Source organism: Pseudochaenichthys georgianus, chromosome 16, assembly GCF_902827115.2.
Source record: "Pseudochaenichthys georgianus chromosome 16, fPseGeo1.2, whole genome shotgun sequence".
Taxonomy (NCBI): Eukaryota; Metazoa; Chordata; class Actinopteri; order Perciformes; family Channichthyidae; genus Pseudochaenichthys; species Pseudochaenichthys georgianus.
The window spans coordinates 11,873,858-11,901,080 of record NC_047518.2 but is presented as its reverse complement, the minus strand read 5'-3'; the positions used below and the strand labels follow the sequence as shown (position 1 = coordinate 11,901,080).

Genomic DNA, 27,223 nt, shown 5'->3' with positions numbered 1-27,223 from the left:
CATTGTCATACTCCTATAGAGTGAATGAGTCCTAAAATATAGAAAAGTGGTAGCATTTTACCACTTCCAGTTTCCTTAAAGGTGGGGTAGGTAATTTTGAGAAACCGGCTCGAGATACACTTTTCGTTATATTCCATGGAATGCTCTTAACATCCCGATAGCAATATATATTTTAAGTGCTTTGACAAAAAATCCATAAAAAAATGTCATCTGTGGAAGCCGTAATACTGTACTGCACGACCAATCATTTTAGCCTTCCATCTGTGCACAAACTTATCTCGTGCCCTCATTGGTCATGTGCGCGCTCGTGTGTGTTGGAGGAGGGGCTCTGTAAGGAAGTGGCAGATTTGTTCCGGCTGTGTATTTTCAAATTCTAGCGCACTCGAGCTGGTTTCTCCAAAATTACCTACCCCACCTTTAAATACATTTCTTTGAATGTGTTAGTGGTTAGTTGCCTAAAATAAGATATGTGGTTAAGAGATATACATGTTGTGGTGCATGGTGATTGCATTTATGCTCCGAAAATCATAAAAGAAATGTTAATATGTGGAGATTGTCCTGCTGAACAGAGCATGTAAGTGTCATAAAGGTTTGTTTGCCACAGAGCAAATATTCCAAAATCATATAGAAAAATCCTATTGCTTTTTGTTGAGGAATCGGACTACACAAATGCATCATCCATGCATCACTCGATACTCCATGCGGTTCATTCTTCTTATTCTCTGTCTGTTTCAGTCTCTCAGCTTTTGTCAGGATCATTGCTCTGATATTTTATTCACCTACTCTCATTCTAGCATACTATATTTTTCCTCTTTTTTTATATATTTGATTCTTCATCTACAGTTTAGACCACAGTAAACCCTCTCTTCTCTGTCCTCTGCAGACTGTGGCAGGCGTAGTTTCGCAGCGGACCGTATAGTTGGAGGTGTGGATGCCAGGCAGGGCGGCTGGCCTTGGCAGGTCAGACTGGAGTACGATGGAGTCCATCAGTGTGGAGGCGCCATCATCTCCAACCGCTGGATCGTCTCTGCAGCTCACTGCTTCAGAGAGTGAGTACACAAGCCTGGACTCATGCAGTAATCACATTTTGATCTTTAAGCACAAATATTTAATTAATATTTATTTGCATTCCATCCCAGGCGATATCGCACCGTTAATCGCTGGCGTGTGCTGCTGGGCTCGATCTACAGCAAACCAGTTAACGCTAACGTGGCGGAGGTGAACACCATCGTTTACCACAGCAGCTACCTGCCCTTTGTGGATGCTAGCATCGACGACAACAGCAGGGACATCGCTGTTCTTGCCCTCACACAGCCCCTCACTTTCAACGGTAGGTCACACAAGAAAACCACTCATATTCATCAGATCACTCATTGACACACTTGAGTATTTGATTGAATTTGAGCTATGATCAGATATGAAGAAGAAGGTCAAAGTTGTTACCTTGGTTGGTGATTGGCTAATGGTTATATTATTATATATATATATTACACAAGCCAAACAAATCGTTATGGCATCATTATGTGGGCAACATCTGATCAGCTCATTTTCAGACAGGTTTTTATATAAATGGATCAGGACAAAAAGAGAGCAAATATGTTTTCCTGAAGCTTTCAGAATCTCTTTCTACAGAGGGGACACATGGTGATGTATAAAATACATGACAAAGTGGATTTGATATAATAGGTGACCTTTAATATATTGACATCTGTTATATTAGCCCTGAACAAGATGTGTCTCTATTTATAATCCCATGACTCCTTTAATTCAATATGTACACACAGTCATATGTCTGTAATGTGTTTGTTTGTATAACCAGGGGTGCACATAACTGGTACGCATGTACGCATGCGCGGCAACAATCTGAACAAAACAAAACACATATTTCGTCTACACGTGTTTCTTGTCAACACTCAGTGGAGTAAATTATTAGACATGTCCAAAAAAGAAGAAGACATTAAGCAGCCACTTTGCCGTTTAGCTCCCTGCAAAAATCTTCGGACTTTCTATGACTGATTGAACTGGGTGCTGGCCGTGCCGCAGGACATAACCGACGGACCTGTGAAGCTTTACAGGAGAAAGAGGCTTAGATCACTGGACGACAGAGTTGGTCGCCATGTGCACAGACGGGGCTGCTGTTAACGTCGGTATGAACAACATCATTGTACCAAACATACGTCAACTGGCTGCCCGTCAACTGGCTGCATGCGCACACACTGGAGAACTGCGCAAAATCAGCTGATCACAACGTTCACGCTCTGTGGTCAAGCTGCTGCAGTTTTATTTACAACAACGTGGATTAAAACACACAGCTGCAAACTTACTCAGGGTGTTAATGGGAGAGTTTGAAATCAGACAGAGGTGGAAGAAGTGTTACTCAAGTAAAATTAGAAAAGTATTATCATCAACATAGTTAAAGTATTAACTGTAAAAGTAGTCATTTTGCAGATTGGTCCATTTCATAATAATGTATATGATATGTTTTATAATTATTGATCATTAAAGTGTTATACAATTAGTTTGAATGACTTTGTATACTGCAGGGTAGCTTGTGAATTTACTCCAGGTGGAACTAAAGTCTGATTTAAGACTTGGTTATATTTCACATCATTCATCATCTGTAAAGTAACTAAAGGTATTAAATAAATGTAGTGGAGGAAAAGTACATGATTTACCTATGTAAGTATCTTAAATTGTACTTAAGTACCGGTACAGTACTTGAATAAGTGTACTTTGTTACTTCCCACCTCTGAAATCAGATATGACTTCAAGTCATGTGATAATTTCTTAGTATTTGATCCTTCAACTTGGCCTCAGGAAATACAAGGACTTCACAGTGTTGGCAACACGTTTGGGAGAAAGCAAATTGGAGGCAGGGAGGTGCATCTTCATCATCTTCATCATCTAGCATGCAAGAAGTGTAAGTAGAGAGTGAAGGAGACACTGAGGAGGACAGTGAGGAAGACTGCACTTATTAACACCACGCTTCATGTGGGGTGAGTCCCAAACACTGTCTCCTGGTACTCATCTGAGTAACACATCACTAAAACAGTGATGTGCACCCCTGTGTCTAACACACTATGCAGAGGTAGAAACTACAATGATGAACTCTAAAAGCAAAATGTTTCAGTGTGCCTCGTCTGACATCTAGTGGTTGCTTTCATAATTACAACCAAAGCACAAGTTCCCCTGGCGTGAAAATAAGTCAAGGATACAGAAGCTGCTCAATGCATTGAACTGTTTCAGTGCTAAAACATAGAACACATGTGGTTTACATCTTTAAAAGCCTGTTGCTTTGGATTATAAACTATTTACTTCAGCCTAGATGGCATGATCCAATGAGAACTTCACTTACGCCGACATATGATAATGAAAGCAAAGACATGATATTGTAATGGGAGAGAGAAAATTACAGGAAGTAACCAGACAAATAGTATAATCCTAACAAATCTAGAGTTTCAGTTTGTGTGGTGGTTCTTGGCCATTGGTGTCCCTGTCCTGACACATGTTGCAGTGTTTGAATCATTGTGTGCAGTATTAATATATTTCTTATATCATTTGTTTGTGTGTAGAATATGTGCAGCCTATTTGCCTGCCAGCCTATGGTCAAAGACTGGTAGACGGACAGATGGGAACAGTAACAGGCTGGGGAAATATAGATTACTATGGTGAGTCCATCCTCTGAATTACATCTCTATGGTATTAACTGTATGTGTTTGCATTCCTTTTATCAACATAATCTATTTTCAATGGTGGAATTAGTTATTTAACTTCATTAAAAGTAGCCATGATACAGTGTAAAGGTACTCTACTACACCTACAAGTACATCATTTAAAATGTTACTTAAGTAAAAGTAGAGAGCTAGTTTAAACTGTATACTTTAATTTATATAATTACATATACAAAGTCATTAATATTGCAATACTTTAAAGGCCTTAACAGTAATTGACAGTATGTTTTTTTTAATGTTTTTTTTTTTCTCGCAACTGCAGGTATTCAAGCAGATATTCTGCAGGAAGCGAACGTCCCCATCATCAGTGACGCTGTGTGTAACGGTCCTGATTACTATGACAACCAGATCACCACCAGTATGTTCTGTGCTGGTTATGAGAAAGGAGGCTCTGACGCCTGCCAGGTCAGAGTGCGTTTAATCTGCCCGCAACATTCATGCCTGTTTGAATCCAATACATATACTTTTAATACATTTTATTGCATTACTATTCACTTCAATTTCTGTAAATGCTTGCCTAAAATGGGTTGTTGTATTGTGTGTGAACTGCTGTAATGGTCTGTGTCTTCAGGGAGACAGCGGTGGCCCTCTTGTTGCAGAAGACTGCTTCTCTAAGAGCAGGAGGTATCGTCTGATGGGGGTGGTGAGCTGGGGGATCGGCTGCGCCTTGGCCAAGAAACCGGGCGTCTACACCCGAGTGTCCAGATTTCTGCCCTGGATGTCTACGGCCATGAGGGTAAGAAAAGGGATTCTTTAACTGAGATAATAATTACAGTAACAGAACAGTCAGTCACTGGCATTCAGCTCATCGATAAACCAACAACGTATGGCTTCACACAATATACAGTATGTACCTCATGTTTACAGTGCATTGAGAAATTAAGTCTCATGTTTAGAGTTCTAATGAGAACACGGGGCTGGGGATCACTTCAACCTCTTGAGGCCAAACTAACTGTTACAACAAGTTATAAACACAGGAGAAATGGCTATTTCAATCAGATTTGAAAAATAAGTTCCTCTCTTTCATTTGCCTTTCACTGCGTCCATCATTTCCTCTCACACACAAAATATAGAATTTCCAATAAGGAACCGAAATGTTGCAACCAGCAAAAACACAAACAGTTATGGTCAGAGTTACAACATTTAGGATGCATGTGTGCTTCATGTTCTATACTGTCTTCTTGTGACATTATGAATGTGTTTTAACATCAGCTCTCATCTCTCTCCTTCAGAACTATAACAACACGCCGGGGCTTCACAAAATGGCCCGAACTTGAGATTCTTGCTCTTATGTTTTCACCTTTTTCTGCTCTTGAATGGAGAGCTGTGACCTTCTCCACATATCATGGTTGTTCATTCCCCTTCTTAACTAAAACGTTTTTCATATTGTGGATTCAACCTCTTCCTGAACCTAAACACAACGTAAATTCCCACCAAGACTCCTAATAAACACACAGACAGGGCCCTTTAAAAAACAAAGACTTATGGAAGTAGATTAACAGTTTTTATATCGATGGATCTGGACAAAAACAGAGAGAATCTTTTTTCCTGAAACTCTCCAAATCTCTTAACACAGAGGGGACACATATTTATTTACAAAATACATGAAAAAGTGCATTTCGCATAATAGGTGACCTTTTAAAGTAAAAACAACTCATTAAAAAAAAAAGTATTGCTTTATCACAATATAAGATGCAATTTTTGTAAAAAATCAATACATTGAATTGAGCCTTGTAAATGCACATTTAAAAATGATAGATGTAATAACAAGGGTTCATTAATGATGAGTTTAAATTCGTTATGTCTAGGTGTTCCTCTGTGTCACTTTCTTCAGTGCTGGATTTACTGCACATTCTCAACTCTTAGTACTTTTACATTGTGCAACTCTAAGAAGCAGGCAACACACACACACACACACACACACACACACACACACACACACACACACACACACACACACACACACACACACACACACACACACACACGCGCACACACACGCACAATGAGATATCGAAGAAAACCATGAACTTGTGTGTTCTATTTGGTAAAATCACAGCACACGTACAACTTTTCACATCTTTTTTATAATTAAACTCTAGTGTAATACATGTTATGTCTTTTTATATGTAGTATACTGACTTTTGTATAAAAAAATATTATTAATTCAAGATCTGTCTTCATAAAATCCCCACATGGAGTTGATGCTTCTATTGAAAACAGTATGTTGTTAATGTCTTGTAAATATTAGTAATGTTTTGTTTATGTAGATGTTTATTTGAGACATGTTGCATTTGATTGACATAACTCAAAGCCAACTGGCAGGAGTGTGTATACTCAATCATTCATGACCAATAGTATTATATACTAAAACGCCCCCTCTGCTACTACAGTAATACTTCAAATAAACCACCAATATTTCAGCAATATGATATACAATATAGATGATGTCACTATGTCAGATGCACACTTGTATGGTTGAGATTAAAGTGGCAGGGTGCTTTAAATCTTTATATTGCTTTTACATTACGTTGACCTTACACTTTAAAATAAGAGTGTTTTATTGTATTACATTGAGACACACAAAAGGACAAAAGCACTGGATTTTAGATTTGACTACACTGTGAAATGTGGATGTTTGAGACGACACACTTTAAGGGAAATGTAAGCACAATATGATAGCACACTGAAAAATGCACAACTGTATTTAGAAAAAAGTCTAAATTCTTATGTGGAACTCTACAATTGAATCTGAATCCATAAAGTCCAAATTACTTCCCAGAAGTGTTACATTTGATCGATGAAGTGATGCATGTACATTTATGGCAATTTTCATGTGTGAAAGAGAAAATTGATATTGTTAAATGTAAATTGTAGCATTGTGTATTGAAATAAAAATAAAACAATTTGTCCATAGCCATGCTGTATTCATAACTCTTTATTACCAACTGTACAGACTTCAGTATACTTTTTAGTAACCCACAACTTAACTTAAGTATATAAAAAACATTAAATAAGTGTATTCAGGAAGTATTTATGTACAAACTATAACAAAAAAGCCTTGCAAAAATATAAATATATATTTATTACAAATAAATTAAAAGATGCTCTTATATCTCTTTTCAACCCTCCTGAGAGACTTGAACTTTTAAGACGCCACACGGCATCATTTCTTGATGAAGATGAACCCGGCCTAAAGGAGTGAACAGGTCAGGCCAGTGAAGCGTAGATCACAGAGTCGTCATCATCATCATCATCATCACCAGCTCTGGACCTGAGGAGGATATTATGGGATGGTTAAATGATGGTGTTAGTGGACTTTAACCAAACTGCAGCATGTGGCGGTGATGCGGGGACAGCAGCCTTATAACAGCAGCACTGATGCCTTATGCCAGAACCATTCTTTTTAATCATATATGAAAAACATAACAACAGTATAGTCATTTGACTTCAAATTCAATTGTTTTGACATTAAGGCTGCAGTATAGTATGGACATATTATATGTTGGGTTATAAGCTGGATAGTTATATTTTAAGCAAGAAAATATATTTATGTTAAAATGTTGGGAAATACTGAAAACATGATTAATACACACTATATATATTTAATTTATAGTATAATTATTTGCAAAATAACTGGGACTTTAACTTAGGGTTTTAAGATTTCTTCTAGACTGATGGGCAAGCAATATTAATCAGATTTAGAGGTTGTGTGATTGCTTGTAAAGCCAATGCAAATATGAAAATGATGTGTGCCTAGCGGTGCAAATTGGCTAAATGTATACGTTTTAAATTAGAGGGAAAATAATCCTGAATATTTTCACTGAGAAAAGTAAAATATCAAAGTTTTCTTTAAATAAGTGGGGCGAGAGCTCACATTACGTCAGTTACTGTAAAGGCCTACAGCTGTCAACATTGGTAAGCTAAATAAAATGAACATAATTTGACTGTCCTATTTCGTTTTTAAATGTGTTATTTTATACAGTAAGGTGACTAAAGACTTCACACAAACTTGACGTGCTACATTGAGTATTGAGGAGCTGTGATCAGGCGGTTATTCGGACAGTTACCTGCTGTTCATGTGATGAGTGGAGTTTATGGGTTTAATGGTCACTGTGGCGTAGGTCACGTCATCTTCATTAGACACGAGTGCCTGAAGGAAGAGAAGAGTCACTTCATTCAAAATCTGATCAATGTGAGCGGAGAAGCTATATTAAACATGCCCCATATTTACCTCTTGCTCATGGTGTGACCTCTGAGGTAGAGGAGTGATCTCCTGAGCAGCAGGCGGAGGAGATGGCAGCGGCTGCCGGATGTTGGGCTGGATGTTGGCGTAAACACTGTCAGATGGACCTGAGGAGCTCGAGCCTCTCTCACTGAGCCTGAAGTCGAACACAGTCGGCTGAGAGGAGCACATTGAAAATCTGATTAGGTTTTTTGCTGAGTCATCCTTTTAATTGCCTTTATTTCTCCACTGCAGCTGCCCATTGGGAAACTACCATCATGTGCCTTGGCTCTATACACTTTCTACTATTGCAAGTAGGAGGAGTTCAGGTTAGGACATTTCATAATAGGGAAAACCACAGGAAATTAAGCAATCTCACTCAGCACGCAGACTGAGAGCCTTTACTTACCGTATGTCCCCTTTCACAAGTATTTGTATATGAATTTCAGTTTGAGAGGGAACTGAAGTCTGACATCTTAACATCATTTTAAATTAAATGACCTGTAATACTCACTTTTTTCTCTGCACGGGTCCTCTGTTTCAGCCTACCAAGACAACAAAATAAATTAATGTGGAGGACATTTTTTTTTATGTTTTTTATTTACTCTTTGATGTCATATTTTAGAGAGGTTATTCTGTAAGAAAAGGAAAACAGCAGCAGCTTGTTATTTCTATAAACTGCTGCTCAGTAGACAAAACGTTTTGATAACATACTGTATATCTTTTCTAATTGTCAGTTCATAATATATGGCGTACATCTAAAATAAAGATATTTTAAAAAGATATTAATAAGACTGGCAATAACATTTCACCCGCACTATGGAGTAGATCATCATTTAATAATATGTTGAAGTTCCTACTTAAAACATTTATTTTTTGCCAACTGCAGACAAAATTAGTATATGGTTAAAAGTGTCAGCATGTGGAAATGAGGATGACACACACAGCCCTTACACACTGTCGTACATGCAGCTATGACAACATTGAGTGCAACACATTGAAAAAAGTTACAAGAAATGTGGAAAAAGAGAATGTGAACAGCAATTATGACATGAGTAAGTCACACTCCCCCATCCTCCCGTTACTCACCAGCACAGAAGCAGAGCTAACAGCAGCGCCACAAATACACACACTCCAATTCCAGCTAAGACAGGGACGCTCTGTTCGCCTGTGGAGAAACACAAAGATCTGTTACACTACTGCACCTCTGACTGACGACACTTCACACCCTTGAGCCTCACGAGGGACATGTTTTGAATTTTGTGTTGATCATTTTGGCCGTTATTGTGTATGGCATCTATTTTTGCAAGATTTATATTTACTTCACGTTATACAACCTCAGCTCCTAAAAAATGTCCGCATTAAAACATATTGAATCCACAAGGTTTGACACCACAGCCATTAAAGCATTTGTATCTGGAGCCCTGTATTTAATTTGCCTTTACACATTTCTACCAAATTGAGTCATTTTCTTGGCCTATGTGGCACATACTGTACAGACCATTGTTCTGGTTTCCTGCACAAGAAAATAAAATGCACAGTGACATTATTATATTGATATAAACATTTCTTTATCGCAGGTTTTTGATACAGTTATTTTTGTCGTCTAAGGACATAATAGCAACTTTGTATTAAATATACACTTTAGATGCTATTTCTGGGAGAACCAGCAGCAGTAATATATGAAGATGACACAGACCTTGATATTCTTTCCTCATGGTCAGCATCACCTCAGTTGAGTTGTTTTCCCCCAGCTGGTTCCTGGCCGTGCAGAGGTAGAGTCCGGTGTGGGACGCGTCCACAGAGGGGAGGGTCAGCAGCGGTCCAGAGCCCACCCGCAGCATGGAGCTGAGGCTGGGGGCACTCTGCCTGAACCAGGTGTAGCTGTGAGCTGCGGGGTTAGCGGCACTGCTGCAGCTCAGATTCATACTGCCGCCCTCTACAACATCCAGAGGGTCCATCGAAATGGACATGTTCTCTGGAGGGTCTGAAGAAAGTAAAAAAAAAACATGTTGACAGTTTCATCCACCTTGGAGATAATCTTTAAGGCTCACTCAGCAATTTAGGGATTACAATGATAACTCAAAGGCTTAAAGAGAAACTTTGACTTTCCTCTTAATTTGGCTTTTTGCTGTGGAAATACTGGATGTGTTCACCTATTATTCAGGTCTCAAAACATACCTGAAATTGTACAATCTAAGATGAAACTGCTTAAAGTGTTCAGTCGAAACCATATCGAGTGCTGAGGGTCAACCAGGCTTTATTCACAAGCCTAAAAGGTCAGGAACCAATATAGCATGGTGCAGTCATTAGATTGCGATGAATTTAATCATGCATTTGTCATTAGTGAACGTCATGCTTGAATCCACTATGACACCGTTTTTAGTAACACACAGACATCTGACCCCAGCCTCCACACTCACACAGGACGTCGAGGTGCAGCTGGGTGGAGTTGATGCGACTGATGCCGCTCCGGCTGATGTTGTTCCAGGCCAGGCAGGAGTACAGGCCGCTGTGGGGGGGCTGGATGTTGGACACGGTGTGGTTCTGTCCTGACCCGATGAGGTGTCCGTCTTTGTGCAGGCTGTATCCGCTCTGGGGCACGGGGGGGTTAGCATCACTGCTGCAGCTGAAGGTCACCGCACCTCCTTTGATGACTGAAGGAGTCATTGACAGTGTGACTTTCCTGGGAGCATCTGAGAGAGGATGAGGAGGGTCAGGCCTTTAGTGATCAGTGAATCACACATTTCATGGGAAAAAATATATATATATAAATATATGAATAGTGATTTTGTCCACTTTCATTGGTAGTTCAAACAGAAGACAAATTAGACTGACAAGAGGCTTGTACTACGAATCCAGTTCAACATACCCTGGATTTTTGAGTTTGACCTAATCCAGTGTTTTTCAAAGCGGGGGGCATGACAGGGGGGGGGGGGGGCGCAAGAGACCAGGAGGAAAAATGGTTATTTAAAAAAAAAAAAAAATCCTAATATGATACAGTGTACAATTATGTCTGGGTCTCTGTGTTTCATTCAAGCTCTGTGTGTGTGTGTGTGTGTGTGTGTGTGTGTGTGTGTGTGTGTGTGTGTGTGTGTGTGTGTGTGTGTGTGTGTGTGTGTGTGTGTGTGTGTGTGTGTGTGTGTGTGTGTGTGTGTGTGTGTGTGTGTGTGTGTGTGTGTGTGTGTGTGTGTGTGTGTGGGTGGGTGGAACGAGCCATTTTGTGTGCGTGCGAGAGAGAGCACACCGGTACCGGAGATCGTTGTTGTTAGCTTCTGGTGCTAGCGAGCTACGCTAATAAGGAGCTTTTTCAACAACAAGGTGGAGGAGAGTCCTCTCCTGTCGGACTAAAGGACTCTCTGAGTGTTTAGACAACTTTAATATAAGTTATCTCAGTGGGTCTCAAATATTTTGGTCACGATTAATGTAAACAATTTCCGAGGCACACGTTTATATGATCATTATAGTTAAAAAAATGACATATATGATACATTATTATGTGATATGAATGATAATGGGACACATCGAAGTCTGCACTCACAGTGCCCTGTACTTAATGTTACTTTGATCTGGTTACTTATGGTGTGGCAGATATTTAAGTAAGCTTTCTTAACGCTAATGTTATATTAGTCAGAGTGCTCTGAAGATGGGAGGTGATATTCTATTCATGTTCACGTTCACGTATTTCCTTTCTCCTGTAATATGACTTGATCGCTTTAAACTCCGCACACTGAGCTCTGATTGCAGCAGGCGGTGCTTTCACTGAGTTGATCACTTATCCTGGAACCTAACCTGCTCCGCACCAGGCTAGCCGTTCAGCACAAGTTACCATGGAGATCTAGCCCGCTAAGAAGTGAACCAGCGTCGTAGGACCGGAAACCCAAAGTTTTCCTTGAAGTTAGCTCGCTAAGCAAAAATCCAGTTTCGTAGTACAGGGGCCTGAACTACGAAGCCGGATTAAATAACGAAAATAACCCAGTGACACGAGTAGATTTTAGCCGAGACCGGTGGGAAGTTTGTCTCAAAACTCCGTGTGTGTAAAAAGACGATCCACAAGCAGAGATTTGAGATCCACGAGCAGAAATGTGAGATCCACATCACAAGTGCATTTTCGGTCGACAAATACAAAATGGATTCACAAATGCCGGATGGAAAGTTGTAAATGTTAAAGAGATATTCAAAGATCTTTTTTTTATTTGTAAATATATTTTGCGTATTTGCAGATCCGTTTTACATTTGCAAATGTATTTGTGAGTTTGCAAATCTTTTAAATGCATTTGTGGATGGTGTTTTACATTTACAAATCACATATTTACACACAAATTATTTTTATGTTCACACAAATAATTATGAGACATATTTAAGCCCATAAATGTATCATATATCTCCTTATCTGAGTCAGCTGAGCCGTATCTGGCCGTGCAACACTCAGTGTCACATACTGTATGCAGAAGTATTATTTTAAGCAACACATTAAGTTGACGAAACACTCGAGTCAAATGTAATTAAAGTCAGATCCACTTGTGTCTTAGACGGGGCAGTGATATCATAAACATGTTAATAATAATAATAACCATAAATAACTGAATGAATGAATAAAGAACGAAATACAATTGTGAAACAATAAATGAATAGTAAGAACAAGCTAAAAAGTAAGTTGACTCACTTAATAATAATAATAACAATAATAATGCTAATAACAACAATAATAACAATAATACTTATTATAATAACAATTATAATTATGTTAAAAATTATAAAAAATATTATTATAATACAAATATAATATAATAATAAAAATATATAAATACTACTAATACAAATAAATGCAATTTGTAAAATATCTAAACAAAATTGGGCTTAAAAATTACAGCGACAGGACCATTGCATATCAACTTGTGCTCTAAAATTATTATTTATATATCTGAATACTTACATTGAACATTCAGAGCCACAGGGGCAGATCTCACCGTCTCCTGTCCCTGGACGGCACAGTAGTATCTCCCAGCATCCTCTCTGGTAGCCTGGAACCTCGGCTGTGGGACAGGCTGTCCATCTCTGAACCAGAGGAGGTTGACCGGTGTAGAGCAGCCCGACACACAGGACAGACGGACCTCCCCCCCCTCTGTCACTGTGCTCGGCTCCACCACTGTGGTCAGCTCTGCAACAGAATCATAATGTCACAAAAACACATGTAATTTATGAGGAATGTATCCTTCCTTGATTAATAGTTATTACCTCTTACGGACAAACGAGCCGCTCTCTTGCTTGTCCATCTGTTAATTGTTGTCACGAAATTGAAAAGGTATGCTCCTTCATCATCGTGCTGTACATTATTGATCCGCAGACGGCAGTCACTCCAGTAGTTGCCCACATAGTTAAAGTATGCTGAGTTCAGAGGGAGCTGTGAGAGAATAAAGTGCCCCGGACGTCCCAGTGCAGGCAGGAGTTTGGACCAGCCCACTGACGTGACCCACCGCCCTGAAGGATAGTCGTACTGACAGTCTATGATCACTGACGACCCTCTCAAAGCACACTGATCTCCAGAGGTCACCCCCCAGTCCCCACCCCGCACACCTTTGGGCAAAAATAAAGAAAATATACAGTCAAATGAATTATTAATTTGCTAATAGAATCCATAAAATACCCAAATGTGGGTGTGTCTAACTTGTCAAATGTAACTGTTCTCAGCAAAAGTTGCATTTGATCACAGTCAATACTTTTTATAACCATTAATACTATTTATTACATAAAAGGTTCCTTACCTGGGAAGATTACCAGAATAATCAGAATTAAGCTTTCCATGATTAGTTAACCTGAAACATCAAAGCACAGGACACCGATTAATATTGTCTAATTACAGGTGAGGACAATGTAAAAAAATAAACTTATTGAGTGTTTCAAAGTTAGTAGTACTCACCAGTTAAAGCAAGAAGAGATATTACTTTGTACATTCATGAGGATGATTTAAGTAGTGAAAAAGAGGAAGTGGGAGAATGTGGACGCCCTGCTTCCTCATGTATTATCGTCATAACATTACATACAGTTACAACAACTTGCAAGCTTCACACAAACACCAGTAATTTAACTAGCAGTGGAACCATTTTAACAGTGGCCTGCTGGTTATTTAACTATATCCATATTGTTGTAGCGTTTCAAGTAGTTAAATTACTTACTAGTATGGAGTACTTACCTACTTAAACACATTTGGGCCATAAAAGGAAAGGACATCTCTTTACTTTTTTATTCTACCACTGCTTCTCTGATTACCACTTAATTGATTGTGTCCATTGTTTAGAACCAATGAGCGTTCAAGCTTTTCAAAATGTGTTTTTATAAAGATGGAAGTTGCAGATTTTTTAATTGCTTTTCTTATTTTCTCAAGAGTGTACATGTCAGAGTAGATTAGATGTTGTCCCCAGGGGGAAATACATTTTCACAGCACTGTATATATAAGCAATATACATACAATATATAAACAACAATAATAACACCTGACAACAACCGGTCGATCGCGAGTGTGGTGCGGGTAGATCGCGGACCGTTAAAATAAAAAGTAACAAAAGAAAGAAAAATTAAATAAAAATAATAATGTTTGAAAAATACATTTTTAGATGTAAACCTATCATCCACCACTACTACTATGAAATACTATATGGCAGTAAAACAAGAATACAGTTTAAAAGGGGAGTGATTTGTAAAATATCCATAAAGAAAAAGAAAATCTGTTGACAGTTCTGTTTCAAATGGGTGCTGAGAGAGGTATCCATAGATCTCTTCATGTTGCTCTCAAAGTGCACCAGATTGATGCTTTTAACTTCAATATTAAAAAAAAAATCTTCCCGGGGAAGCATCCCCCCGGACCCCCCTAGAGGAGGTGAGGACCCCCCCTAGAGGAGGTGAGGTCTGCCCCCCACTCATAAAAAATAGCACTGTACCCCTGCCTATATGCCGTGAGCTGATTATGGAGCCTTCATTGCAACAGTAATTCAGATGCAATTAGCCTATAAAAGGCCTCAAATTGGAAGCACTGTCTGGGCCGTCTTTTTCACTCAATTCTGCAATAGGTAGATCTCGCCTTTCACCTAGGCCGAGGTCGGTGATCTTGGGCTTAAAAAGGTTGGTGACCACTGCCCTACAGGGTGTACTTTGAGTGTTTTGACTCTGCAGACCGTTTACATGCATAAAGACCTTCATAACACGCAAGGGGACGGGTAATAACCGGAAAAGCATGACATGTCTCCTTTAAGGTTTCTTAGTTACAAGTCATTATTTATATGCTAAATATATCAAACTGAGGTCACTGCAGTGCAACAGAGCTTTTTCTGAATGATATGCATCATCTTGGGCAACACGATCCCTCCTCCTCCACAGGGTGGTGTTCCTGGACTGTGCAGCAAATGAAGGACATGCAAATCACTGGTGGAGTTACAATAAGTAACTGGTGAATAAATACAATACTTTATTAAATATTATATGAACATGCTTGAAGAAGAGAGAAACAATGGTCTTATAATAACATTGCTTCAACGTCTGCGGACAAGATACCGTAAACTGTACGATTGACAGTTCAACACTGATCGGCATTGTTGTGAAAATGTGACAGTAAAATAGTGAAACCCCCCTGCCCCATATTATCAATCACGAGGGATGAAATAGTGAATAAAAACAGATCAATAACTGGATAGCTTTTTTTGGAGTAATATTGCAATAGATTTATTTTTGCTATAAACAGGTATAAAGATAGATATAGATACTAATGGCAGGTGTAAATTAGAAACCAAAAAGAAATGGAAAGAGAAAAAGAAAGGAGGAAGCAGGCGAAAGAGAACTTTTCCAATGTGATACCGCAATTAGTGCTGTGGACTTTTCACAGAATAAAGCGAAAGTGCATTCTGGTGTCTTTTGATAACATGACTTTATTGCCTCAATGTTTCTTGGTTAGCAATGCTTAATAACCAAATATGACTCACTGTCAGGACTGCATGTCTTATTGTAAATGTTTTGCATACCAAAAACAGATAACATTGGCTGTAATTACTTGTATTAAAAATCAAAACTAAGTTAATTAAGTTGACATGGCATACGTTTGGTCGATTGATTGAATGTAAGAATGACATGAAGTAATGTATTCATTTTAATGATTGAGATTCATACCTAACCTTTAACCCTTGCATTAGTCATCAGTGCTGTTGACTGTTTATTAACTGCAACCAGTGCAACATACACCTAAAATACAAGAGCAATAGATTTGTTCTACAGTGTAACAAAGTGAATGTAATTCTACATTATTTCTGTTATTGAGACTGATTTAATGGAAGCAATCTCTATCAACTGAATAGGTGTTGCAGCATTAGCAAACAAATAAGCCTGTTAGATTTAGAACATGGTTGAATACAATGTGGAAATGCATATGTGTCAAATATTACATATTGTTTATAGATGTTGAATCCTTTTCAACAGGTTTCTTCCAATAATATGTATTGAAGTATAATTGTTTTCGTATGTTTGATCGATTGATATGTTTTGGTCAGAGCCAGGATGCAAAATCAACGCTAGCAACGGTGCATACAGTACATACTGTGGATATGGATGCAAGCAGTCTGAGTTCTGCTTCATCAGGCAGCATACAGTGGGAAGATGCATAGAAAAAAGGCAAAGACATGCAACACGGTCAGGATCTGGACTCCCAGTGTGCACCATGTTAGTGAACTGCAGAGGATCCATGAGGACACGTCTGACCCAGAACAGTTTAGGTATCATCAGAGTTCACTACGGGTGTGTCCTACGATGTGAATGTGAAGTACTGAGCCTTCACATGAAGAAGTGTTGTACAGCTGAGGAAGAAGAAAGGAAACATCTGAGCATAACAAATAAAGTCACTTGTGAATAGAACACAATTAGCAGCATAAAAGAGCCATTGTCGGGGTCGGGGGGGCAGTAAGTTACTGAAAAATAGTTTCCAAGATTATAGATATTAAATTAGATCTGGAATTGAAATGGTAAATTAAAAAGAAAAAACTCACAAAATGTATAAAACAAGCAGACGATGCTTTTGAATCTACCTCAGAATATTACCAACCTCCCGCCCTGCCCTGTAATCTTTTTTAGTTTTTTAGCTACAATGTCTCCATTTGACTACATTTAGTGCAGATCGAATGTGTCAGCTGTTCACATGTTCTTTAGGTGTGTATTACAGCATGGATTGGGGTTTGCACCTCTTAGACTCTTTACAGTTGGTACAATATAATTTGGGTCGTATTTGTGTTTTATTTTAGGGGCACATCTTTGCTGGATTATTTTGAAACAACATCTTTTATCACCTCATAAGAGAGTCCTACTGTATTAGTGTATCCATACCCTTTGAGTGCATTTGACCTGCACACTAACATGTTAGATATTTAACTATACAAACTCAGATATGTATATATGTACATTTAGATGATCAATGCTTTATCTTGTTGTGATATCTTGTTTTAACAGTTACAATATCATTTTATTTAGAATTTTAGTATTCTTTTTGTTTACCTTTTTGTTGTGTTCAATCTCACTCAGTTGTGTATCCATATGGTAACTTAACAGAGAGTTGTATAGTGTTATACCTGATTTTCCTCTCTGTTGCTCCCAGTCAGCGGAGAGGCTGCTGCAGTAAAGTGTAAACAACGCTGGGGGAGTCCTTGGGCTTCCTCTCACCCCCCAGTGGCAGGTTGTGGATCTGCACCTGGTCCACGCTGAAGAAACAGCAGAACCATATGAGCTCCTCTGTACATCTGACTCAGATCAGATCATAAAAGCAGCTCCAGAACCATTCAAATGTATTCGAATGTCTGAAACCCGGGATGAGAAATGTATTGTCCTCTCATAAACGAGAGGAAGGTGTTGGATATCGGAGACGAAAGGGAGTGAAGACGGAGGAAAAGACAAAGGGTTTAGAGAGAGCATGTGATGACATGAAGATAAAGAACAAACCGATGTGGTTGTAAAATATAATGCCAAACATGAAACAGTAGATTGCTGCTGTGGCCAACAACTCAGACACATGGTGTGAATAAAAAAGGGAATAAGACAGAGGGAAACAGAGAGAGAGAGAGAGAGAGAGAGAGAGAGAGAGAGAGAGAGAGAGAGAGAGAGAGAGAGAGATGTAGTTCAGAGGTCAAGAGGACGGTGGTTACCTGGACAACTTGGAGTAGTGGACAGTGATGTAGTTAAGGGCGGGGCTTTTAACTTCTGTGATTGGTGGAGCATCTTTCAGAGGGACGATAGCGGGATGGCTGTCACTCAAGTCCTCTGACTCCTCCTACACACACACACACACACACACACACACACACACACACACACACACACACACACACACACACACACACACACACACACACACACACACACACACACACACACACACACACACGTCAAAAATCAGATAATTTGATATATTTTTGCATGCTTTAAAAAAAATTATCCAACGCTTAATTGTCATGAGTTGTGTACCGGTATGTCGGACATCTTGCCCTTTCTCACTGGAAATGTCTGCTGGGCTGACTCAAAGAACATGGTGTCGGCTGTCACTGAGGGACGCTGGGGTCACACACACACACACACACACACACACACACACACACACACACACACACACACACACACACACACACACACACACACACACACACACACACACACACACACAGAAAAGGAAAACATTAATGGGTGTTTTTTAATCAATAGCTTTTAACAGAGAGTTATCAGATAAATAAAGCCTGTTTTCAAATTGTTTAAAGGAAATCAAAAACTTAGGCATCATTATTATTACATTATTAAAGTTATATGGACTGTACCTTGTTTGCTACTTCTCCTGACTCCATGTCCACCCTGTGCATGTTCTTACTATGAAGAAGGGGACAATGTTATCAAAGCAACGCCAAGTTGTGTCTCTATTAAAGCAGGAAACTGGTGTTTTCTTTGTGTCGTGTGGAGGAATACAGAAATAGCCGTTAAGTAAACATCAGTGTACTTCCTGTCACCTGATCATAATGGCCACAGTGAGAGTGATGAGTCCAGCAGACACCCCTACTGCTGACGCCAGGGCGATGACCTTAAGACGACCTGTCAGTGGGAGGACAACAGAGGTTATCTACATGACTAGGAAACAGGAAGAAAAGAGGGCAAGTTAGATTATTAAAAATAGAAATGCGATGGATACAGAAATAGAAGCAGAGAAAGTGGGCCGTGCATCATCCTGCAGGCGTCTAGACTTGTGTTTCCAGTTCTGATTTCCAAACCTCACTCCACTTCTTCTGCCTTCGTCTAGACTCAAATAGTTGTTTTCCACAACACCTCATCACCCCCTTTTCCTCTCCCCTCGTAGCGAGAGGGCTTTACATGACTCACTATGACTCATAGCAGAGCAGTCAGAAACCATGAGACCGTACACAAGCAGAGCCCGGACCTCATGCTGCCATAATGACAGGGAGGATTCATCACTCATCATGTCAAACACACAGGAACCCATCCCAACGTCCCTCAGAGTAATACAGCTGATAGTCAGACACACAGATGTAAAGATGGGGCGGGGGTGTTTCACTTAGCTTGTCAGTGACACTTCATCTCCCCCCTTTCAATTTTGAATGTGACAATAGCATGCACAGGGACAGTACAACTACACTTAACACAGGGAAACGTTGTCAGATGAACTGCTAAAGGCCTCCAGGGAGTATGCATGTGACTCTGACACCTTCACAGCTCAAAATAAGAAATCCACTGTAACATATTTCGGTTTCAACTGTTGCTATGATATCATTGAGTTTATATCAAAAACCAAAAGCAATTCCTTTGGTGCCGTGCCATTGTTCAGAGGGTCAATTATTCTAAAAACCCAGTAGTTCCAAAAATGTAAAAAGCACATTTATAGGGCAGACTCATTGTCCCAAATAAAAAAAATAAAAAAGGCTATTGTTCTAAAGGCACATCGCTCCGAAGCAACACACTACTGTACCCACATGGCTTGTTATTATGCAGGATGATGTATGATAACCAACCCAACAATTGAAACACACTGTAAGCACTTTTCTCCTCCGAACTACGGTAGCCTGTTCATTGGATACAGAGGAGGATAGTGTTGAAGCAGCCACTCTGAATGGAGCAGTTGCAAAATATTATAAAATGACATGCCTTCAGAATCAGAATACTTTATACTGTATGGTGGAGAATTGGGTTTTGGGGCAGTTGCTGCATTTAAGAATTAAATAAATATAGTAAAACAATTAAGAATAAAACATTCTTATATAAACCTGCAAAATGTAAGTAAGATGTTGCAATAAAAAGATTAAATAAAAATAATAATAATACATATTATTTATAAGGCACCTTTCATTGCTAAAAGCAATCCCAAGGTGCTAAAATACCAATGTAAAGTAAAAATGTAGCCTTTTATTAAACTTGTGTTTTTAAGTATGTATTATATGCCCCTTGTAGCACTTTGGGATTGCTTTTAGTAATGAAAGGTGCTTTACAAATCAAATGTATTATTATCATTATAATTATTATAAATGTGCACATTTCACAATGTAAAACATGCATATTGAAATATATGCAATAGTGAATTAATAATAAGATACTCATGCTGAATTGCACAGTTTAAAAGGGTTTAGCTGCTGACGGTGAAGTCCTAGTGCCAGTCTTTTGAGAGCTCTTAGGTTGATTATGTCATTCCTAACATAGCTTTCATATCAATTGTGTTCATTTAAAATAAACGGATAATATCTACACATATTTTTCCCATTTGTCCTGGACTTTGAAATCCAGCCGTATCCAACCCAGACCATGATGAGATGAGCTGAGGATAAAGTGTCCATCATGGCGTACCTCTGACCCGCACAGTGAGGACAGGAGAGCTGTGGGCTCCGATCCGATTCCTGGCCTCGCAGTAGTACTGACCGCTCTCTCTGGGGCCGACCTCTGAGAAGGAGAAGACGGGACCGGGCCTGCTGCCCCAGGCTGCGGGGAACAGAAGGCTTTGTCAGAGGGTGTGGAGGGGGACAAACAGACCGAGGCACACAGAGCACGACGCCGCCTTACCCACTACAAACGTTCAGTTAGGTATTGATGATTTTGTAATGTTAACCTTGAGTGGAACCACATTTTTACGATGCTAACATTGTACAGGGCCCCCGTCCAGAGCTAAGCGGTGCCACGTGAAGTTGTCCACTGCTGGGTTGGCCTGGCTGCTGCAGGTCAGGGTCAAAGGTCGGCCGGCGTCCACCACACCGGAGGGACGAGCCAGAACTGAAGTGTTCTTAGGAGGGTCTGCAGAGAGGAACAGAGAGGGAGTACAGAGGGTTAAGGGAGGTGTAGTCTGAAATGATGTTGTGCAAAGAGAAGAGCTAAAAGAGACTGAGAAGAAGGCGCTGGCAAGACCGACAGAAACTCAGGGAAGGAAAGAAGAAGGAAACAGTAGCACTTAGATCTTTTACCTACATAAAAGTAATAATACCACTGTGTACAAATACTCTGTTAAGTAAAAATACAGTATAGTACTTACATAGTTATTTTTCCAATACTAAGAGTTGTGTCACTGTAACTGAGATACACATTAGTAATACCCATAGTAAACACGTGCAGTACTCACAGAGTATAGAGAGCGTAGCGACGGGGGACGTCTGGTGTCCTAAGTGGTTCCACGCCGTGCAGTAGTACTGACCAGCGAGGTGAGCACGCACTGAGGGGAACGTCAGGTTCTGGAAACTTCCTTTAGACAGCAGCTGGTCACCTAGGATACGATACCAGGCATACCTGCAGGAGAGAAGGTAATGAAGATGATGATGGAAACAGTGATGACGTTGGAAATGGTAATAGCACGGTGGCGCTTGTGCTGGATGTGTTGGGGGGCATGTCTCTTCTGCCTGGGGCCCCCAGAGTGTCTTGCAGCGCCACTGTATATTATATAGATGTATTGTTTTAGTTTAAATTACATAACAGTATAAAACATAGTCGGAGCAGCGGGAGCGGTACTGCAGTCGCTTTACCGCACCGTTGTGACGAAAAGGGAGCTGAGCCAGAAGGCAAAGCTCTCTGTCTACCGGGCCATTTTCGTTCCTACCCTCACCTACGGTCATGAAGGATGGGTCATGACCGAAAGAACGAGATCGCGGATACAAGCGGCCGAGATGGGTTTCCTCCGCCGGGTGGCTGGTGTCTCCCTTAGAGATAAGGTGAGAAGTTCAGTCATCAGGGAGGGACTCGGAGTTGAGCCGCTCCTCCTTCGCGTCGAAAGAAGCCAGTTGAGGTGGTTCGGGCACCTAGTTAGGATGCCACCTGGGCGCCTCCCTAGGGAGGTGTTCCAGGCACGTCCAGCTGGGAAGAGACCAAGGGGTAGACCTAGGACCAGGTGGAGGGATTATATCTCTTCGCTGGCCTGGGAGCGCCTTGGGATCCCCCAGTCAGAGCTGGTTGATGTGGCCAGGGAAAGGAAAGTTTGGGGCTCTCTGCTGGAACTGCTACCCCCGCGACCCGACCACGGATAAGCGGGAGAAGATGGATGGATGGATGGATGGATGGATGGATGGATGGATGGATAAAACATAGTTAAGATGGTCTTTTTTTATCAAATGCTTCTTACACAGTTATGCATACTTAAAAATAAAAACTGATAATATGGAGACACTCACAAGGGTCATTGGGCTGCCGAATGAGTACTTTTGATTTTTTAAATACATTGTGCTGCTTATACTTGTGTACTTCTACTTCAGTAACATTCATAATGCAGGGCTTTGACTTGCAGTGGAGTATTTCTCATAGTGAGGTTGAGTTAAGTTAAGATCCAGTCTGAATTAAAAATGTATGGAGATTAGAAAGAGAAAAGAGAACATTCGAGGATGACAAACGCAGAAATGATGATAACGATGAAAGAAAACAGGCAAGAGGGTCAAAAGGATCATGATAAGAAAAACAACATCAGACTCGTGTATTCTTTGGATAAACCTGAAGGAGTCCAGTGGTGGTCCTACCTGCTGGCAGGAGGGTGGGCTTGGCAGACGCAGCTCAGGTTCAAAAAGGAGCCCTCTCTGATATCTGCTGCAGGACTCACCAGCACACGCGTGTTCTTTGGAGAGTCTTAACACGCAGAGAGGAAAACAGAAGCAACATTACCACCATGTTCATGTTTCTATTTGACATTTGGTCAACAACACCAATGAACCATTTAACAGCTTGTAGTTTGGATTCTGATGTGTGCATGAGTTTGAAGTAGGGCTCGGGCACCTTCTCTGGATAACAAAGCAAACACTCAACACACGTACAAGTGACGTTGAGTAGAAGAGGGTTGGAGCGGTCTGTCCCCAGGGAGTTGCGTGCTACACAGAAGTACTCTCCTCTATCGGTGTATCGGACCTGGGACAGGCGGAGCTGAGGCCGAAAACTGTCCGGGATGCTGCCACTCTCCATGTCTGAGCAGCGGATACAGACAGATTACAAGATGAATCCAAACACTAAGTCATCTACCATTTTGTCCCTCCAAGGTCACGCATGTTTTTAGCATTGCATGTCGTCCTGTACCTTTGAACCATGCAAAGCTCTGCACAGGTGGAGCTGCGTCACTGCTGCAGGTGAGAGTGACAGACTCCCCCTCCGACAGACCCCCTACTGGGAAGACTGCTATGGAGGTGTAGCGGGGATTGTCTGCAGGGGGAAATAAAAGAAGACAAAAAAGGAAGGACATTTGAGAGAGAATGAAGTCAACAAGGACACATAGGGAAAATGCTAGTACACTATATTAAATACATGTCATTAATATAAAACGTATCAGGGCCAATAGCAGGTGTGTACAGTCCCTACAAGTTATGTATTCTGTGTTTCTGTGATTAACCCCAACATGTGTCTCCATCTGGTTGGAGATACACCACATAAAGCATTTTTAGAGATGAGCAGGTTTTGTGAAAACTGTGCGTTTTGCTTTGTAAGAGATTACTCACATCCAAGAGCCAGCGTGAGGGGCGGGGACTGCACGTTCTGTGGCGGGATTGGTCGACAGGTGTACGCTCCAACATGCTGCTGGTCAAAGCGGTTGATGGTCATCCATTTCTCATAGGAGCCCTGGTTCAGTCCGTTCCTGTGTTCAGAGCATCATATCACATCTACAGTGTCGACAACATGTATGACTCTCCGTCTAAGTGACCAACAATACACTCCTATGAACAATCACACACCTGTACAGTGCCAGGCTCCTTCCTGGAGCAGCACATCCTGTCGCCTGGCAGCCTACAAACACAGTCTCTGCAAGGCCAAACATGTTCCTGGGCCTGGCTGGATGCACCTGGACCTGCAGGTCTGAAACACACACAGACAGTCACACACTCACAAGCACACTGGGTGTTTCTCAATGTCGAGGAGGCTTGCTTGGTAGCACATGCACTTCAGAGTCAGTTGCTTCAGAAGCGAGGCAAGAATCCTTCCTAGCCTCGGAAAACGAAGAATTGTGGAACAGGCTAACAGGTGTGCAGGTGTGCGTCATATGCGAGGCCCCGCCTTAAATGGAGTGAGATTTCCGCCAAAGATTTGGAAATGGGTCCGTGCGCAAAGCATTGTGGGGATTTTAAGACCGCAGAGTCTACACATGTGCAGCCTCGAAATATCCCGCAACGAAGAACGCCGGCCTCGGTAGAATTCCAAGTATCCTGGACATTGGAACAGTCCTTCGGCGGGACACGATGACGTAGTATCCTTGAAATAGTGGCTCTGGAGCAGCCTTCCTCGACATTGAGAAACACCCACTGTCTGCTGCACAGAGCAAGATGGTCAAGAGGGGACAACACGTGTGAATATAGATAACAGCTTTTACACTTAGATATCAGCATGAAAATTCTCCAGCTGATTACTTACTAGTTTTGCAACAATTATAAAATCAGGAATACAAATGTAGTCTAAATCCGGCCAATAACGACATATGAAAACACCCCACTGTATCAGTGGGAGGAAAAAGATAAAACATTCCGTCGATTACCAGATACATATTCACACTGTAGCAAAAATATACCTTAATGTGTATCCGTGGATGTTTTCTTTCTACTAGTCTAATAGAAGACAAGGTATGGAGGCAAAATATCTCAAACTGTAAACATTGACCATAAAGGCAGCTTCTCTTTTGCCTGAACCTACCTGTCACATGGAGGGTGATGGTGTTCGGGGAGGTCCATCTCCCCAGTGGTTGGTCTGTCTCAAACCTGAAGTGGTACTGGCCTGCATCACTCAGCTTCACCACCCGAATCTGCACTGAGCAGCTGGAGTAGCTGCCCCCGATGTACCTGGAGCCCACCATCGTGGTGTAAAACCTTTATTTATTAATTCACATTTACAGCATATCAGCTTTCAAATATACCTATATTCGTCCTCTTACCGCGTGCGTCCGCGGTACGACAGGCTGATCTCGTTCGGGTCAGTGTGGTAAGTGAACTCCCTCCGACCCTCTGCAGACACACGGAACCACATGACCCGCTTCACGTTGTGACCTGTGAAGTTAAAGAAAACCACAAACAAATATGTAAAACGTTGTAACTCTAGATTGTTTCGAGGCTTAATATAATAGTTATAGATATTTTAAATAGCTAAATGAAAAAGAATGGATATGATACCTGATGGGTAGTCATAGCGACAGGGCAGAGTGACAGTTGTTCCCGCCCACACACAGATCTCCCGGCGGGAAAATGACACGCTCCACCTGCTCTGGATACCTGCAGCACAAACATGCTAAATCATAAACAGCATGAAACACAAATGCTACAGGAACATACAAACATGAACAGTTAAAAAGAAGCAAACTAAAACTCACACACAGTCTGCACACTTTACACTTCAACAAAGCACTACAGGCTAACAGATGGAGTCTCGACACTCTGCTTTTTTCACCATTTTCTTAATGTTTTTATGTTGGACGAGTTCAGGGATCCAAAGAAAATGAAGCATCTACAGGCTCACTTTGTCACTTTGACAAAAATAGCTTGCCATATAAAATAAGCTACGGTTTAGGGAATACATACTTGAACACTAAAAGGAGGTGTACATTTGAACTGCCCACAAGTCAAAGTTTTCCTTCAGTGTGGCTCCTCAGAGAAAGACTTGTCAAACCACAGCTCCAAGCGTGACTAATACAATTGAAGCAGAGAGAATGAGCCTTGATGTGCAGCCATGGTGTCATCCTGTGCTGCTAACTGCCTGCCTGGCTGACTACCTTGCACAAAAGGCAATCGATACTTATAAATAACTGGAGCGTAAAGGCAAGGGCACCTGGCTGCAGGAGCCTCTGTGCATAATGGATCCTATAAATCACTCATTCATTGTTCAACTGTTGTTTTAAAGCATGTGTGACCCATTAATGATATTTCTGGAATAAAATATAAATATCTGACAGTTAAGGAGCTTCCAGTTCATACTAACCCCTGAAGTTGTAAGAATATTCTCTTTAAAACCATTTCACGTTATGTTTTACACCTCAGAATGAAACAAAGTCATAATTTCTGATGTTTTATTGTGTTTTCTCTTACCTGGCAAAGCTGTGAGGATGGTGCCCAGAACTAACGCACCAGCCAACATCTCCGCTGACACGAGCTCTGTAATGTCACCGGAGAAGGAGAAGCATAGAGCGACACAAAGGTGAACAAAACCTTTATCAGGAAAACACAGACACAATACAGCTGGTTAAATACGAAGCACTCACCCCTTAAAGTATCTTCATTCGCCAAAGTTACTCAGGAAGAACAGGGTTAGAGGGATGAATGGACTCGATGGGTGATGGAGGTGAGTTTTTAAAGGGAGGTTGCATTGTGATGACAGTCAGGTGGCAGCAGATGGGAGGGGGAGTGGAAGGGACAGGCAAAGGAAGAGGAAGTCACTTCAGATGCCTTTTAACCCTTAGATGCACGAGTGACTGGACCCTAGGCTGAAGTCGAATAGTCCATTTAGCTTAGGAACCTTCCTAAAGGAGTGAAATGACCCGGAAGTCCCTCAGTGGCAGCCATGATAAGTGCCGTTCGAATTCTCTAGAATGATGAGAATGATAGGAAAGGAGGTTTCAAACTTCCTTTATAACCTCCTTTAGCTTAGGAACCACTGGACCTCCCTAACCGGCAGGAGAAGCGAAAATGCTGCCCCACAATGCCTTGCAGCCGCAGCATTTGCCGTCACTCAACAGTCGGCCGTTCACGGAAACAACCGATTATGACGGAGAAATGATATCATGAAAGTTACGGTGCTTATTAAGCTTTTTAAAACGTATGTGGTA

At 40.9% G+C, this 27,223-nt stretch overlaps 3 protein-coding genes across 4 annotated transcripts in view; 1 reads left to right on the top strand and 2 right to left on the bottom strand.

Annotated features, from left to right (window-relative positions):
- hpn (hepsin) overlaps nucleotides 1-6,639 on the top strand; it is a 30,229-nt gene extending 23,590 nt beyond the window's left edge. Inside the window, exons 8-13 of one of the 2 annotated variants that reach the window (XM_034102945.2) lie at nucleotides 884-1,049; nucleotides 1,140-1,330; nucleotides 3,573-3,668; nucleotides 3,994-4,136; nucleotides 4,303-4,467; nucleotides 4,964-6,639. In XM_034102945.2, coding sequence (XP_033958836.1) covers nucleotides 884-1,049; nucleotides 1,140-1,330; nucleotides 3,573-3,668; nucleotides 3,994-4,136; nucleotides 4,303-4,467; nucleotides 4,964-5,008 — 806 coding nt within the window. In that variant the 3' untranslated portion in view covers nucleotides 5,009-6,639. Of the gene's footprint in view, nucleotides 1-883; nucleotides 1,050-1,139; nucleotides 1,331-3,572; nucleotides 3,669-3,993; nucleotides 4,143-4,302; nucleotides 4,468-4,963 lie in introns of both variants that reach the window. The other variant, XM_034102944.2, reaches the window with a different exon arrangement.
- Nucleotides 6,640-6,653: 14 nt separating this feature from the next.
- LOC117461171 (B-cell receptor CD22-like) lies at nucleotides 6,654-13,918 on the bottom strand. Its single transcript, XM_034102943.1, has 11 exons — nucleotides 13,877-13,918; nucleotides 13,722-13,772; nucleotides 13,195-13,533; nucleotides 12,893-13,117; nucleotides 10,380-10,652; nucleotides 9,656-9,943; nucleotides 9,046-9,124; nucleotides 8,471-8,501; nucleotides 7,966-8,133; nucleotides 7,802-7,884; nucleotides 6,654-7,005 (listed from the first exon to the last, which is right to left on the bottom strand). The coding sequence occupies exons 2-11, from the start codon at nucleotides 13,759-13,761 to the stop codon at nucleotides 6,942-6,944; spliced, it is 1,590 nt and encodes a 529-aa protein (XP_033958834.1). The 5' UTR covers nucleotides 13,762-13,772; nucleotides 13,877-13,918; the 3' UTR covers nucleotides 6,654-6,941.
- Nucleotides 13,919-15,586: 1,668 nt separating this feature from the next.
- On the bottom strand, nucleotides 15,587-26,535 carry LOC117461267 (B-cell receptor CD22). Its single transcript, XM_034103081.2, has 18 exons — nucleotides 26,487-26,535; nucleotides 25,578-25,676; nucleotides 25,343-25,454; nucleotides 25,105-25,250; nucleotides 24,156-24,276; nucleotides 23,922-24,058; nucleotides 23,506-23,628; nucleotides 23,250-23,396; nucleotides 22,959-23,064; nucleotides 21,581-21,744; nucleotides 21,109-21,258; nucleotides 20,818-20,949; nucleotides 18,978-19,059; nucleotides 18,792-18,840; nucleotides 18,448-18,534; nucleotides 18,129-18,253; nucleotides 17,559-17,687; nucleotides 15,587-16,793 (listed from the first exon to the last, which is right to left on the bottom strand). The coding sequence occupies exons 1-17, from the start codon at nucleotides 26,533-26,535 to the stop codon at nucleotides 17,585-17,587; spliced, it is 1,932 nt and encodes a 643-aa protein (XP_033958972.1). The 3' UTR covers nucleotides 15,587-16,793; nucleotides 17,559-17,584.
- Nucleotides 26,536-27,223: the final 688 nt, after the last annotated feature.